At 40.9% G+C, this 16,315-nt stretch overlaps 1 protein-coding gene and 1 non-coding gene across 2 annotated transcripts in view; both read right to left on the reverse strand.

Annotated features, from left to right (window-relative positions):
* RGS7BP (regulator of G protein signaling 7 binding protein) overlaps positions 1-16,315 on the reverse strand; it is a 103,166-nt gene that overhangs the window by 24,506 nt on the left and 62,345 nt on the right. Inside the window, exon 4 of the mRNA XM_045794269.2 lies at positions 2,720-2,867. Coding sequence (XP_045650225.1) covers positions 2,720-2,867 — 148 coding nt within the window. The remainder of the gene's footprint in view (positions 1-2,719; positions 2,868-16,315) is intronic.
* LOC123790608 (U6 spliceosomal RNA) lies at positions 12,789-12,895 on the reverse strand. Its single transcript, XR_006779136.1, has one exon. It is a non-coding gene; the product is annotated as a U6 spliceosomal RNA (small nuclear RNA).

The following is a 16,315-nucleotide window of genomic DNA, read 5'->3' on the forward strand; positions in this document are numbered from 1 at the left end:
AGTTTTCAACTATTATTTCTTCAATTAAGTTTTCTGTACTTTTTTCTCTCTCTTCCCTTTCTGGAATCTCTGTAATGCAAACATTGTTCCACTTGATGTCTCAGAGGTCCCTTAAATTATCTCCATTTTCTACAATTCTTTTTTTTTGCTCTTCTGCCCAGGTGACTTCTATTGCTTTCTTTTCTAGCTTGCTGATCAGATTTTTGGCTTCATCCAGTCTGCTCTTGAACCCCTGTAGTATACTTTTCAGTTCAGTTGTTGTATTCTTTAGCTCTGTAACTACTCTTTGGAACTTTCTTTTACTTACTCTTTCTTTGTGGAGGATTTCCATGTTCATCCATTCTTCTCCCTAATTCACTGAGCATCTTTATGACCATTACTTTAAACTCCTTATCCAGGTAGGTTGCTTATGTCTGTTTCATTAATTTTTTTTTCTGATGTTTTGTCTTGTTTTTTTGTTTGAAACATAATGTTTTGTTGAAATATTTTGTCTCATTCTCTGTGTTTGTTTATATGTATTAGTCAAATTCACTACCCCTTCTAATCTGGGAAGAATGTCTCTGGGCAGGAGAGGTCATGTGGAGCCCAGATATGCAATCCCCTCTGACCACCAGAGCTCAAGGATTATCCTCTTGATGGGCTGCACACATCCATCTGGTGTGGCAAGGTTGTATCTGTGGTATGGGGGTGGGTGGGATTGGCCCTTGGTCTGGCTGAGACATGTGGTTTTGCTCTGATGGTGTGTGGGATTCTCACCTGGGCATGCCCACCAGCTCTAATAGGTTAGAGTTCCAAAATGGTGCCCACCAACACCAAACTTAGGAAGGTAGGAAGAGGTCACATATATAGAGGCTGCCATTGTCTCTGTCTCTGGATAAGGTCCCAACATTTTCCTGCCACTCTGGCAGGTGCTTTAAGATTAGTAAGTTGGTTTCCTTCACATATGATCTAGGCACTTTTCAAATTCATGTTTTTGTGCTGGGTCCCCGGGCAAGTGAATCAGTGCATGAGTCCCTATGACTGAGTTCTCCATTCCCTTCAGTTTCATAGTTATCCTGGATATAATCCTCATTGGCTGTCAAAGTCTGGCATTTAGGGGGTCTCCTACCTCTCATGCAGGGTCAAAGGGTTGGAAGCCTGATGTGGAGCACAGACCCCTCACTTCTTAGGAAAAAATTCTGTACTTTTGAGACCCTTCCCGATTGTGGATCACAACACTTATGGTGGAGTCTTTTTTAGGCAAGGCAGGGTCTTTGCTTCTCCTATCCATCTCAGTGCTGTCCTTTTTGTTCTTTTTTTGTGGAGGCTCCATTCATCCAATTTGCTGGTCTTTTTCAGAGGAAATTATTATTGTATATTTGTTGGATCCATGGGAGGGAGTGAGTTCATATCTTCTTATGTCACCATCTTGAACATAACTGCACCCTCTCTTATTTTTATTGCCAGCCATAGCTTGCTTCCTAACAAGCTCAAAAGGCTTAGGTATAGTTGCTATGCAAGGTGTCTGAAGGGGAAAATGTCTTTGCTGATGGATTATGCCCTGATCATGGCACTCTAGCAGATATTTCTTCCTGGGAGTAGAGCAAAGCATTTTCTATTTCATAAATTAAGATAAATCATTCTCTCTCCATTTGTCTATAGCTGTATCAGACCATGCCAAACAGCTTTATTGTTTGAATTGTTGGATTTCCAAGCTTATACAAAATCCAAGTTTTATTAATAGCACATAATTACCACATGCTTCAATTTTCTATAAACACCGAAATTCAGTAATTAGCTTTAGAATTATATTACAATATGAAAATAGAACCACAATGGCTATAAATGCCATTGTGTGTTACGTTTCTAAAAATAAAAAAATAAAATGTTCATTATCTTGTCAATGATTCAGCTGCACACAAAGCACTCAGTGGAATTGCCCAGTATTCATTCAACTGCTTTGTGTCAGCTCTAGGGACATTAGTAGCAAAGGACATGATATCACTGTGAAGGCCAATAAACAAGGGCCTCATCCTCCTGCCTCACAGAATGGCATTTTTAGCATCTAGATGAGCCATGGCACTTATTATTATGTTATTATTGCTCCCTTTCCCCAGATGAAATTGAATCACCGTCGAATCTCTTCTTCTCAAGAAGGAAACTCCCTATCAGTGAGCTACCGCTTGTTAAGACAAATGCATTAACCCGCTTTGACCACTAAGGGGCCATCAGCTACATTCTGGGAAGGCAGGAGAAGGGAACTCTGTGAAAAGCTGTCTGTCAACTGGACAGAATGCTTAGCCCCTGACAGCTCAGCAGGCCACTCCATACACCTGGAATGCAAGAATCTACTGTTGGCATCTTTGCATGATTTTGGATTCTTCTCCTTTAAACAAATGGAAATTTTGGTCCCCAGCCCAGTGGGTGAGCTATGATGGTATATAGATTGAACGTTCTCCCTTCCCAAGGAAGCAGACTGTTTTCATTTCCATGGAGACACAGTGTGGTAGAGTGGCATAAAAAGAGGCCTGGGAGCCTGGGACTACTGGAAATCCTGCTACCGTTCTACTGCAGGGTTTGGACTCCTTACCCTCTGTTACCTCAATTTTCTGAGATTTCTGAAGTCTAAATCCGAAAGACAAAAGCTGAATCTAAAAGAGAAAAATCTCAACTTTTATAGCCCCTAGGAGTATTAACTGGAGGAATACTGGCAGTCTATTTAGGGTAACTTCCCACTTACCTTTCAGTGTTCTCGATGTCTGTGGAAACCTGCCCAGAATGTTGCTGAATGTCTCCAGGGGATGGTGAGGGGTCCTCTAGAGCAGGTGTTTCTGTAGTCTCCTCAATTTTGCAATCCAAACTCTTGGTTCCCCCGCCAGGCTCCTTTCCTAAGTTGGGGGCAGTGGGGGTGGTGTTGATAAAGAGAAAAGGATAAGAAATCATAAATTCAAGTTCCATAGCCAAGATATCATTGCAAGGATCGTCTGTGCTTTGAGTTATAGGCTCCATTAACCCTCATAACTTTCTGAATACTAAATACAATACTAGTTCAGTTGCTTCTGAATATCATGAATACAGATATCTCTATCTCTAGCTATATAAATGTATGTACTTGTGTGTGTGTGTGCATGTATGTAGCATGTTTCACAACATTCTGGGAAAGATAGTTTGAGGTCAATGCAACAAGATCACGGTAAAGGTAAGGGCTCAGTCTTTGATGGAGTACCGGGTCTCTATAATCCACTCTTAGTGAGGTAGATCAGGTCAGCTCGGGAGGGGGGTTTCAGCCTGTGAAATCAAGCTGCCTTTTGGTTCTTTGATTCAAGGGCAACTCAGATGACCAGGAGCAGGGGACACCCAGCAGGAAGAATGGGAGCTCCCGCCCTTCTCTCTGACTCTCACACTGGCTGTCTTGGATTCATATCCCTTAAACAAATACAAATTTTGGGACCCAGTATGTGGAAAGTAGTAGTATCTTAGTATGTAGGAAACAGGAGAGATTGTGGACTTGCCTTCCATTTCCTTGGCTTTCCGGCCTCCTTTAGTTTATCCTTCTATGAGGAAATAGTTCAGCCTTAAGATCCACACTTGCTCTGCTGAGACCATAAAGTGCCATCAACTAAAGTGCTATGTACTTTCTGGGTAGCCATCCACAGCAATGCACTGCCAGTCCACTAAGACTTGTATTTACTATGCCTAATCTCAAGTGAAAAAATCAATACTTTCTAGAAACAAATCTCCAAATTGGTTCAGCAATAAATTCATATGAAATTAAATGGGAGTTATAGTCTATGGCCCAGATACCCTCTGTTACCATCTTTCATTCGCTGAACATTGTCATCTGCAAGGGTGTGTCCTGGTATAGGAATCGCCTGTGAAGCTGGAGAACTGAGCTCTATCAGTTGCTCCTTCACTGTTTCATTCATTTATTCACTTAGAAATATTTCTCGAGCATTAGCTAAGTATCAGGTACTGGGCTTGATGCTAGATTTTTTTCTTTTACTCTCTTATCCAGTTGTTATTTGTAGTACGTAGCTGCAGTGCTAGACAAGTTGTTAAGAATTTGTTATAGCCCATATCATTGAATATTCATGAGATAACAGCTATACCAGGTTACCTTGTAGCTCAGTTTCCCTAATCCTGATGTGTGTTTTGCATAGTTAAAAACAAAACAAAACAATATAAGGGTGCCTGCATGGCTCAGTCGGTCAAGCCATCTGCCTTTGACTCAGGTCATGACCCTCAGAGTCCTGGGATCGAGCCCTGCCTTGGGCTCCCCACCCAGTGGAGAATGGGCTGCTCGTTCTCCTTCTCCCTCCGCTCCTCCCAGGCACTGGTGCTCTCTCTTTCCTCTCTCAAATAAATAAATAAAATATTTAAAAAAACACGCAATATAAACAAAAAATAAAACAAACACACTTGTGAATAGGATGGTAAAATCTAATAGGAAGATTTTCCCTTGGATTCCTGACTGAAGGAGACTAGCAAAAATCTCATCCCTGTCATTTCTAACCTATATGGCAGCAACACAAGGAAAAAGAGACAAGCACTTAAGTGGTAATTAACTGTATACCATTCATCAACCTATAGGAGAAATGGACCTCTGAATATTCAGCCGAAGCACAAACACAAGTTTACTGATGAGAACTTTTGATCCTTTTGTGTGTACTTTATGCTGATTGATCCTGAGTGATGGAATTGCTTTTCCAATTTTATGGTATGCTGTTGGGGTGAAATTTAATTAAGCACGTAATTTAGCATATTACCATTTCACAGTTGGAGGGCACTGACCTCTTAAAAGCAATTGCATTGCACTTCCTGGGAGAAGGCAACAAATAGAGTCCATCTGCCACCCCCAGCTGAGCAGGGTTGGCCTTAGGGTGCAGTTCTGCAGGGTGGCTACGATCTGAGAGAGAAGCAAAAGGCGGGGCTCCCTAAACCCAGCCCTCTGAAGGATTGGGCCATCTGAAAGCACACATGGCTCCCGCGGTGCTCCTGTGGAGTAGAAATGCCTGGGGGAACACAGTATGGTTTGGGCAGCAAAGGAGAGAGGAAGAAGATACACACAGACCCAGTTCTCTGCTTAGGGGCTTTGCTTGGCTTGGGGCCACCATAGCCCCTGTCCTGTGGCCAGAGCTTTCATTCGAAAGAGGACGCAAGGAATCCTCTCTTTACCTCCCTGATATATGTATATATATACTTTTTACGTGAAAAGGCACAAATAGAATCCAGTCCACAATCAGTGTGTTTACACTCCCTGCCCTTAATACTTCTACTACTTATATAAGACAAAGATCATTCTATAACCTTTTCAAAGTAAAATAACTATTCGTATATTCGTGAAACACACTTATGAGCTTGTAATGCCAAGTCATCTCCTCCTTCTCCTCATTTTCCAGTGACTAGGTCTAACCCTGCTAGAGTAGATGAACAAAAATAAGAACTCTGGCTGCGGGGCTTGCGTTTAGTGCTTTCTGTCAGCTCACACAATCTCTGCAGAATTTTGGTCGTATTGTATCTTCTCTGGCTGAAACATCTTAAAAAGACCGAAGGGATCAGTATGAATTTAAGGGGTTTTCAATTCCAGAGTATTTGTGGGGTCAAGGTCACTCTGCACGTAGGTAACAATTGCTTTCATGTACTCAGAGCCCTGACTATGTGGGGCATCCCTTCCCAGTACAGAGTCTGTTTATTGTCTTCATGGCACTTGTCTCTTTTAGAAATTATCTTGCTTATGGGGGCGCCTGGGTAGCTCAGTTGATTAAGCATCTGCCTTTGGCTCAGGTCATGATCCCAGGGTTCTGGGATCGAGCCCCGCATCAGGCTCCCTGCTCAGTGGGGAGCCTGCTTCTCCGTCTTCCACTCCCCCTCCTTGTGCGCTCTCGCTCTCCGTGTCAAATAAATAGATAAAATCTTTAAAAAAAGTTATTTTGCTTATGTATTTGTTAACAAATTAAATACATTTTTAATAGTATATAAATTTGCATATGCTTTTTTCTTGTAACTCTTTCATATCTCTAATGCTGTGTATTCGTGGCTCTGGATTTCTCTGTACAATATGTCTTGGGTTCCACATCATCTTTAGCTTTCTTGGATTCAGTTTTCATTTTGTTGCAGCATAGCCTCGACTAATTATTTCAGAGCATATCGGTGGAATGCAAAATTTTTTACTCTTTAAGTAACTGAAAATACTTTTCTCTCTCTCTCTCTCTTTGTGCTCACACTTAAATTTTAATTGGCTGGATATAGAAATCTATCTTCAGAGTAAGTGTCTCTCAAAACTTGGAAGATACTATGTCCTTATCTTATGTCCATCTCCAGAGTGATTCGTATGTAGCCTGTTGATGGCGCTCTGAAAAATTTTTAGGGTATTGTCTTTAAATTTTTGATTTATGAGATGGTTCCTAAATATTTGAACGTGTAGCTTCTCTTTATGTTAATCTTTGTTGGCATTTGCAATCTGTCATCTCCCCTTTTTAGTTTGAGAATTTGCAAACCTCCTGCAAAATTTCAGTAATACAACGGACGCCCAGATGTTCTGGTGTTACCAACTATTAACATTTAGCTATATTTTCTTTTATGTCTCTCTCTGTATCTGTATGTATGTATATGTGCATAGGTTTCATGTATATAGATTATATGGATTATATATAATTTTTATATATAAAACTATAAATATAATTTTCGACCCATTTAAGAGTAAGTTGCAGACATTAATGGCTCTTTATTCTAAATACTTCGGCATATATCTCCTAAAGAACAAATATGTTTTCCTCCATAAGCTCAAAGCAATGATCACACCAAAAAAAATATTTAACTTGGATTAAATATGATTCAATACAATTTGATACAATACTATTTATTATTAAATATGTAGACTATATTCACATTTCCCCAGTTGTTTCAGTAATGTTTTTTCTAGCTTTCTTTTTCATCGAAGGCTCCAGTTAAGGATTGTGCCCTGCATTTGGTTGTCCTTTTTCTTTATCTTCCTTTTATCCAGAACAGCACCCTTGTCTTTTTGTCTTTCACGTCATTAGTATTTTTGAATGAGGAGTTCAGGCTAGTTGTTTTATAGAGTCTTTCAGTTTGGATTTGTCTTCTTGTTTCTGCATGTCTAGGTTCGGAGTAAACACTTTTTGGCAGGCATATTACAGAAGTGATACTGTACCCTTCTTCGTGCAGTGCATCAAAAAGCACATGAGTCACTCTGTCCCATTATTGTCAGTTAAGTATTATTGATTGCTTGGTTTCTTCCCAAAGCTTTCCTTCCAATGGGAAAAAGGGATCCACCATTCTAGACTACCCCTTTCCCTTACTAATTACTAAGTACTCTATGGAGTGATGCATTGAGGTCTTATGGCATTTTTAATTTAAATATTCTTTTCTTTTGGGTTTGGGGAAAGGTTTTCTATTTTTCTTGATTACCCGCTTCTCTATTCTCTCCATTCTTTCAGAATTCCTGTTTCTTACTGGAGTCTCTGGAACCATCCTGTATGTTTCTTAACTGTCCCCCATACTCCACATTTATTTTGGAGGCTGAATTCTGGGAGGATACCTTGACTTGATCTTCTAGTTTACTATTTTAGGGTCTCAGTATATTCATTTTCATAATTGTTAAGAACTGTGAAGGGTCCGAGATTTTACTTTACCTGTGAGTTAGCCTGCCACAGTTTCATGGATCCTGGAAGAAGACTTGAGACTTCTAAGTCAGAGAAAAGAACAGTTCATTACTCACAGAATTGCCGTGGCCAGACTATAAGCATTTGTGTTGGTTTCTTGATCCTAATTCCCACAGGGAGACATGGAAAGGGCCAGATCACTACCTGTACAACACGGGGCTGTGTGACAGGACAGGAGCCCTGAGCTTAGGGATCTTGTCTTTCATCAGCATGTCTGCCCTTTGCCCCAGAGGGAAGCATTTTCATTATACTGAATAGTCAGTATGCCCTGCTCTGGAGAGAGACACTATCTCTATTTTCCAAGGCATTTACTAAGTCAATATCCTTGAAAAGATAGTATAAAACAAAGGGCAGTCAGTGCCTCACTGTGCAAGATGTGCAGAAATGCGAGAGACTGGAGGGTTGTCTCCCAACACCAGTTATCCCATCTATTTAATTTTTATTTGATTGATAACATTTTTATCCCCAACAAATCTGGCCACTTCCTTTTGGTTACAGACTATTATTGTTTTATGGGTATGGTAGACTCATAAATCGCTCTGAGAATATCAACTACATATATTTTAAATTCTTTGTCTGTTCCCCCTTTAAAATTTGTTCTTCAAGTATTAGCTGTTTGATGCATTTGGCATCCCCTTTTTGACGTGTTGGCTTTTTTTTTTTTTTTAATTTATCATCCTGAATGTCTATCCAGATTTATCTATGAGGATCTCTGTTTGCCTACCATTCTGATTATAGTGTCCTCCTTATGGTTATTGCAGAGAAGGGACAGGATGTGTGGCTGCGAAATGGGTGTTTCAAGCTTGTCTTCTGGGTGCTTCTCATCTCCAGTGATATGCTACCTGGGCACTTGATCTGTTTTTTGGGCCCCCTGTCTACTCAGAGTTTCCTGTTTAAAACTCCAACTACAGCAAGATACCCTGAGCAGTTTAGCCCGGGATAAACACCGGAGTAAGGTGCTGCCTTTCTTTTTCTTCTATGGCTGTCTTCATGGAGGGGAAAAGTTATTTCACACTCTGCTCTCCTTTGCTGCCTGTCCTGACAATCACACCAGATGTCCTCCTGGGGCGAGCGGTGATGGTCTCTGCTGCTCAGTGTGGGGCAGCCCAGCTTTTTCTGAATGTAATTTCAAACCTTAATTTCCCTGACAACAGTTCCAGAAATCCTGCCTGTGATTTGCATTTGTTGATTCCAGCTTCAAAGTATTTCTGGAATTGATTTTATTTTTGCAGTAATTTTCTCCTGCTTGAATTTCTTTTGTTTGAGTGTCTTATCAGCTACGGTTTCTCCTGTTCATTTATATCCACCAGTCCGTTCCCGATAGCTTTATAGCTTTGAGAAATTCTCCAAAATTTCTGGTTTGTTGAAGGCATCCTTCCTTGTTTTTCAGGGGCATAGAAGACTGTCCTGTGTTTGCTGATCTCTGTTTTCTTTTCCTCTTGCACTTAGGAGGGGCCACGTGACAGAGCTATGGCCAATGGATTGTAAGTAGGAGTGATGTATGCCTCTTCCATATTGGCTCCTAAAAATTCTCCTGTGTGATTTCCCTTGCTTTCTTTTCTCCTCCTGACCTCTGAATGGATATGGTTAATGGAAAGAGCAACATTGCCCGCCCATCCCGGCTCTGGTGTTGGACTATGATATGGATAAATAATGAACTCTTATTGTTCTAATCCATTAAGATTTGGTGTTGTTTCATGCAGCAGTTACTCTACCCTGACAAATTTAAGAACTAATATGGATTTTTTTTCCCCATTATATCTTTTGTTATTTCAATGGCTTTTCAGTACGAGGGGAAATATAGGTATGAGTTCAGTCTCACATCTCTGGACAAGCTTTTCCACCATTTACCCTCCTCTTTTAGTGACAGATGCAGAATGAAAGCAGTTCATTCATTCGTTCAGTAGTTCTTAATTGAAACTTTATTCTGCTGTAGGCGCTATGCTAAATTCTGAGGATACAGAGGTGAACACACTCAAGGAGATCAAATCTAGAGAGGACAACAGACAAGAAACCCGGCAACTACCCCTCAATGTAAAAGGGGCTAAAATCCGTGCCTTGGAGATGCTGGGGGGTCATATTGGGTGTGTATCAGCCCAGTGTTGGAGGGCCAGGAAAAGCTTCCCGTAGGAAGTCCCATCTGAATTCTGACCCAGAAACTGGGCCAGATGAAAGGGATGGATGTGGAATGGGTAATATGTTCCAAGTAAAAGGAGCAACTGAAAAGAAGGTGCAAGTTCAGGTACCTACAAGTAGTTCAAGATGCCTGGAGAGTGGCATGGCAAGGTAGGGGGGGCCGGTGAGGTGGGGGTTGCTAGTGAAAGAGGAGGCTGGAAGAATTAGGGTCAGTTCATACATATTGTTCTGAGCTACATTACCAGTCAGCAGAGGAGCGCTCCACAGCCCTGGACAGTGGCCACCTGGAGTTCTTTATCCCTAGCTTCCCTGCTTTGACCACGTATCCTCAGGGTGGACTACCAGTTCTCTAACGTCAGGTGGGCTCTCTGCTCTGCTCTCAGGACAGGCACCAACCAACTTGCAAATGGTAACTTCCAGTCAATGTTTTACTTTACCCGAGAGTGAATATGCATTTAAAATCATTTCTGATTATGAAATGAAAAACCCTGGCCCCTGAAAAAATCAATTTCAGGCCTCAGTGAACAAATATTTGCTCAAGGAGGGGACGGAGGTAGGGGAGAGAGAGTCCGTCGAGTACCTTGAAATCATACGAAGCTGGCTTCATAACTGTTAAGAACTAGGACTTCAAGAAGTTGGCCACTTTCCTCAGGGCCTTGCAGAACTTTTTGCCTTCTGCTCCTTTGGGATTTCCATGTATTTTTAGCTTGTTTATGGATAATATAATAGGCATGTTTGAGGAAAAGTTAAGGGAAACCACCCATGAAGCACATACTAGTTTGGAAAGCTGGTTATTCTTATATTCGTGAGAAATGGTCAGTTGTTTAGGAGAAATAAAAACACATCTGCTTGTGGGACAGCCTCAGGAGTTCCATAGAGCACCCTCCACCCCAGAAGTCCTAGGCACTGGCCCTGGCAGATGGGGCTGGGGTCCTTTATTTACAGGGGGAGGTTCTTTATCACGCTCGACTTTGACTTTCAGTCTCCTGATTCTTATTTCTTCCACCCTTTTTCTTCTCTCTCCATATTTTCCTCTATTCCTGTTCCCTTTCTCCCTTCCATTCCTTCTCGCTTTCCTGCCCATCTTCAGTCCACCAGTGACACTGGGAGCACTGCTCTAGACAGTGTCCCTTTGGAGGCCCTGAGTTTGACCTCTGGTGTCTAGCAATGTCAATATTATCCATTTGCGTAAATTTCCCCAGGCATCAAAACAAAACAAACCAATCTTCTCTGAGCTAATATTATACTACTGCACTATCATTTCCTTGATGATAGGGGCACATTTCCTATGTTCTTTGTACTCCTGACACGTTATCTGCTCTGCTGAGGGAAGGCCTTCACAACAGTTTCATCCTGACTCTGAGCAAGATGAACACGGTCTCTGTGAGATGCATGTTTAGAACCTTATCTAGATAGTTCTTCTCACGTTCACCCATTTCCATAATTGGGAGATGCACTGTGAGAAAAATGGAGGAAACGAAGGCTCTTTGCGAGGTAATCCACCTTTACTCCCGTGTTTCTAAAAAGCATGTAATTTACATAGAAATAAGTTATATTAATTCAGTTAGTTGTTTACCTGTATTAAAAAGTAGTTTCAAAGGCTTTTCTACACTGTGGTAGGAAGATATTCACAGTGCCATAAAACACATAGTGGAAACTAAAAATGTTATCATCAACAGAGCTGCATTCTTACCCATGCACTGGAAAATAAACATTTTCCAATTCTGAAGAGACACAGAACTCTCTTCCTTCCCCCACAGTCCTTCTCTGTCCTCCTTACGGTAAATTCAGTCCTAGCACTGCCCCCAGGGTGGCAGCCATCTTGGTGGCTCCACGTAACCGTGTGAGAAAGCAGAAGCACCCCCCCCACACACACCCCAGCAGCACAGGAGAAGAGCAGATAAGGAGATGCATTTGAGGAGGTCTCTATGAGGCTTTTACTGATCTATTTCTGGTCCCTAAAGTAGAGCAAAACAATATACAAGGTATATTTACTGTATAAGTAATTCCAACTTCCCCATAATGGGTATCATGGCTGAATCATGCTCCCTTTGGATCACAAATGCTGCATTTTATTTATTTTATTTTATTTTATTTTATTTTATTTTATTTTATTTTATTTTATTTTATTTTATTTTACTAAATATAATAGTTTATCAGAATTCTTCTTCACCCAAAGTAATATAATTTATAAATCACTAAATAATCTATGGAGTTAACTTTTCCTCCCATCTTAGAAGTAACTTTCCAACTTAGTGTTATTTTGGTAAGAAATTAAATACATAATGGATTTTAGCCATTAAATGTGTTATTTTGATATATGTACGCTAAGCATTAAATAAGTCAAATCTGTGGAAAAAATTCAGTCAATCATACAGCCATTTTTTATTTCTCTATTTCATATGTTCTCTTGCCTTTTTCCAATGGAGCTTAATGGGAAATGGTCTCGTGTGGTGGAACAGTCGGAACTCTGCAGTGGGATTAATGTGCTGTGTGACCTTGGGCAAGTTATCTCTTTCAGCTTTGGGGGAAATAACAGTTGAGGATAAACTGAGGGAGCATGCATAAAACACCTGGCAGTAGAAAATACACAGTAAGTGGAAGCTATTGTTATGGCTATCACCCTGGTCCTCAGCTGACATCTACTTTGACAAAAGGTGTTTAATATGGTGCCCTACTCACTGTTTGGCACGTGAAGACACGAGAGAGAGTAATAGATGGTGCTAGATGACCCTAGTTACAGATTCCAGAAGCTGGTTATGTTTATATTCTTCAAACAGTACAAGTTTGTTCTAGTCTCAGATTCTTTGCATCAGACACAAGTGTTTGTGAGGTTGTTTCCTTCCTGTCATTCAAATCTTAGATTAAATGCTCTCTCCTCATAGAGCTTTGACCATCCCTTCTAGGCTAGCCACCCAGTCACTTTCTGTATCACTCTTTCTATTTTATTTTATTTTTAAATTTTATTTATTTATTTATTTACTTATTTGAAAAAAAAAGGAACACTTCACGAATTTGCGTATCATCCTTGCGCAGGGGCCATGCTAATCTTCTCCGTATTGTTCCAATTTTAGTATATGTGCTGCCGAAGTGAGTACGCTCTTTTTATTTTAATTGCAACATTACTGACATTGCACTTATTAATACTTGGGAGTTTTAGAACATTTGAATTTTTTTCTATTCTTTTTTTTTTTTTTTTTTTTACTATTTCTCTGCATTAGATTATACTCCACAGTAACAGGGATCTCTTCAGCCCTGATCGTTAAAGTCCCCTAGCAGCTAGAGCAGTGCCTTGGATGTGATAGCTGCTCACTAAAGTTTTGTTCAAAGACTGAATGCGTGTTTCCACTCAGAATTTGAATCATAGTGTGTTTTACGATTCATTCTGCTTCATTTCTTCTAACCTGCTGTTCTATTTTAGTATCAGTTGCCTCATTACTTTGGAAAATAAAGTTGTGGCTGTATTCTATTTCTCTTTTTATATTGCTTGTTCCTTTTATTGGTGTGGGTCATTTCCTTTACATTTCTTTTTTTTTTTTTTAAGATTTTTATTTATTTATTTGACAGAGAGACAGTGAGAGAGGGAACACAAGCAGGGGGAGTGGGAGAGGGAGAAGCAGGCTTCCCGCTGAGCAGGAAGCCCGATGCGGGGCTCGATGCGGGGCTCGATGCGGGACTCGATCCCAGGACCCTGGGATCAGGACCTGAGCCGAAGGCAGACGCTTAATGACTGAGCCACCTAGGCGCCCCTCCTTTACATTTCTTAATAGGAGGCTTGAATACTTAGGAGTCTTTATGGCTCATATTCTATTCTTTGTCTTGAGTGCATCCTGTATTTTGCTGGATAGCAGTTCATTAATTTCTCATTATAGCATCTTGAGCTCTCAGCCTCCACTAGATTTTGAATTAAGGTTTTTCAACTTTTAACATTCCTCTGTCCTTTCCCTTTGTGATTACATTATACCCTCTGAGGACTTGGGGACAATTTTGCTGTAATCTGGGTCCGAGTGGTGGAGCAGAGTCAGAGAGGGCCACGGACAGAGCAAGGTGAGACGAAAACACAGATGGAAAGCTCAAGTTCACACAGGAAGGGGAGCTGCGTTGGGTGTTCTGTTGTCTCTGCTCCTTTGAGAATGGCCATGTCACCAAAACGGATTGAATGGGGAGAGAGTGTGAGAGAGAGGAAAGCCATGGTCAAAATAGCAGGATCATTCAATTCCTTTAGAAATCTGGCTCCACTTTCTGCCAACCGAGTGAATGAGACCTGCAATCTCGTTTCATCGGGAGGCAGGCAGCAGGCACTGATGGTCAGTGCGTTACATGGACTCATTTATGGGAAAAGATTGCCTACCTACCTAAGTGTGAAGAAGAGAGAGCAACTATTTTGTACTATAAACATAGAAATTACAGTCTGCCAAGCAGTGGTCCAACCGACAACTTTAAGTGTTAGAATATGAAACTACAAAATGACTAAAATTATTCCCATCTGTCATCTTCTTGAAACAAACAGTTCTTCAGAACCACACGCTACGTGGTACAACCCAATGCCTTTATTAAATCTAGATTTTACCTCACATTACTGTAATTGACTTTAATTTTGTCGGCCATGAAAAAAGAAAAGCATTTTATTGCTGTTTTTTCTTCTTCTCCTCCTCCTCCACCACTCCCTCCTCCTCCTGCTCTTTCTTTTTGGCAGTAGCATGATCTTGTAAATTATAAAAGATTTCCAAGTAGACTGAACCAGTGAGACTTAATGAGACAGCAGAAATGCAGAAGCATGGTGCATGGAAAGAGCGTGAAGCTTCGCTGAAGATACTGTTAAGGACCAAGGGTACTTCTAATTGGCTTAATTGGGAGAGGAAAATAATACTAAATGTAGTATTTAGTACTACTAAATTCAGTACTAAATTCAGGCTCACTGAAGGAGCTTTAAAATGATTTGAGCCTGTATAAAACACCATCCTCTTTGTTCCTGCAGTGACTGCGTGTGCCCCTTTTCTCCAAAGGGTAAGCTCATGCCTGCTCAGTACAATGGTAAAACTCAATGTGATACACAGTACTTGCTGGACTTTGGTGCTAGCCACGAGGTAACTAGAATTGAAAATAAATTAAAAGTCCACCTAACTGTGAAACACTTTGGCTTCAGTATCTAATCTCAACAACAACAGCAACAAAATGGCCAAACTGGGTGATTCGGTTATAATTCCTTCTTTTTCCCTGATGGAAAAGCAATAGTGACGTAGAGGGGAATGGCCAGCCTGTAACACTCACACAGAGCGAGAAGAGATCAGCTAACCTAAAAGTTATCCAAATACGATTTTTCATCATACTTTAGAAGAAACATACCAGAAAGAAATTCCAGGCACAAAGATATTTCGAGTGTCACAGACTAGAATGGGAGTCTCTTCCTGAGACTCCAAGGACTACTGATTTCCTGAATGAGGGGACTTAAATCTTCTAGACAGGCAACTCCCCTAGCCCGAAGCCACACCAGACATACCACTGTGTTTGGCTGAAGAATACGTTATCTGCCATCTTCAATCTTGGCAGACAGATTTGTGTATATCTGGTGGAAGGGGATTGCTTCCCGCTGCTCCTTTACCACCTTGCCTGAAGTTTAGAGTCACCTACACTTCATGTTCCACTCCATTGCTCTTTTAAAGACTTTATGGGGCACCTGGGTGGCTCATTCGGTGAAGCGTCTGCCTTGGGCTCAGGTCATGATCTCAGGGTCCTGGGATCGAGCCCCACATCGGGCTCTCTGCTCAGCGGGGAGTCTGCTTCTCCCTCTCCCTTTGCCCCTCCTCCCCACTCGTGCTCTCTCTCTCAGGAATAAATAAAATCTTCAAAAATAAATTAAAAAAAATAAAGACTTTATATATTTTTCCTTAATCACACATCCTGACTCCATTTCATAGTAAGTCACATTGGCAGAGCCTTCTTCCCCACCCCTTCCCCATTTCTTGTTCTCAATGCGGTAAGACTGCTTCGGCTTGCTGATTCCCCTGTGTCTGCTACTATGCATAGACTGTACGTTTCCAGGACAAGGTGCATGTTACAGCTCTTAATTTGCCCAACTCTTAAAGTTTCCTCCTCTTGTGCTGTGGTCTACAGATATATTTCCTCCTTTTTTTTTTTTTTTTTTTTTAAGATTTTATTTTTAAGTAATCTCTACATTCAAAGTGAGGCTCGAACGTGGTTTCTTTTCTTTTCAGCCAGGGCCTTCCAGATTGGTAGCAGCAGATGTCATATACTTATTGTGTATTAGCTGGAGGCTTCTGGACACAGGTTACTGTCCAGTTTCCAATGATACCAAAGAAAGAAAAAACAAAAACTAGTGATATCAGCTGACATTTTCTATGCCGTCCTGACGGTGGGAATATAAACTAGTGAACAGTACAGACAAGCCAGGAGTTGAAAACAATTATAGGGTTAATCTCTTAGGTGTAATGAGGAAATGAGTGGGGAGAATAAAGAAATAGAGAAGTGTAATACAAGAATGGGACCAGGAAAATTAA

The sequence above is a fragment of the Ursus americanus genome, chromosome 5 (assembly GCF_024610735.1).
Source record: "Ursus americanus isolate L20-20 chromosome 5, mUrsAme1.1.p, whole genome shotgun sequence".
Taxonomy (NCBI): domain Eukaryota; kingdom Metazoa; phylum Chordata; class Mammalia; order Carnivora; family Ursidae; genus Ursus; species Ursus americanus.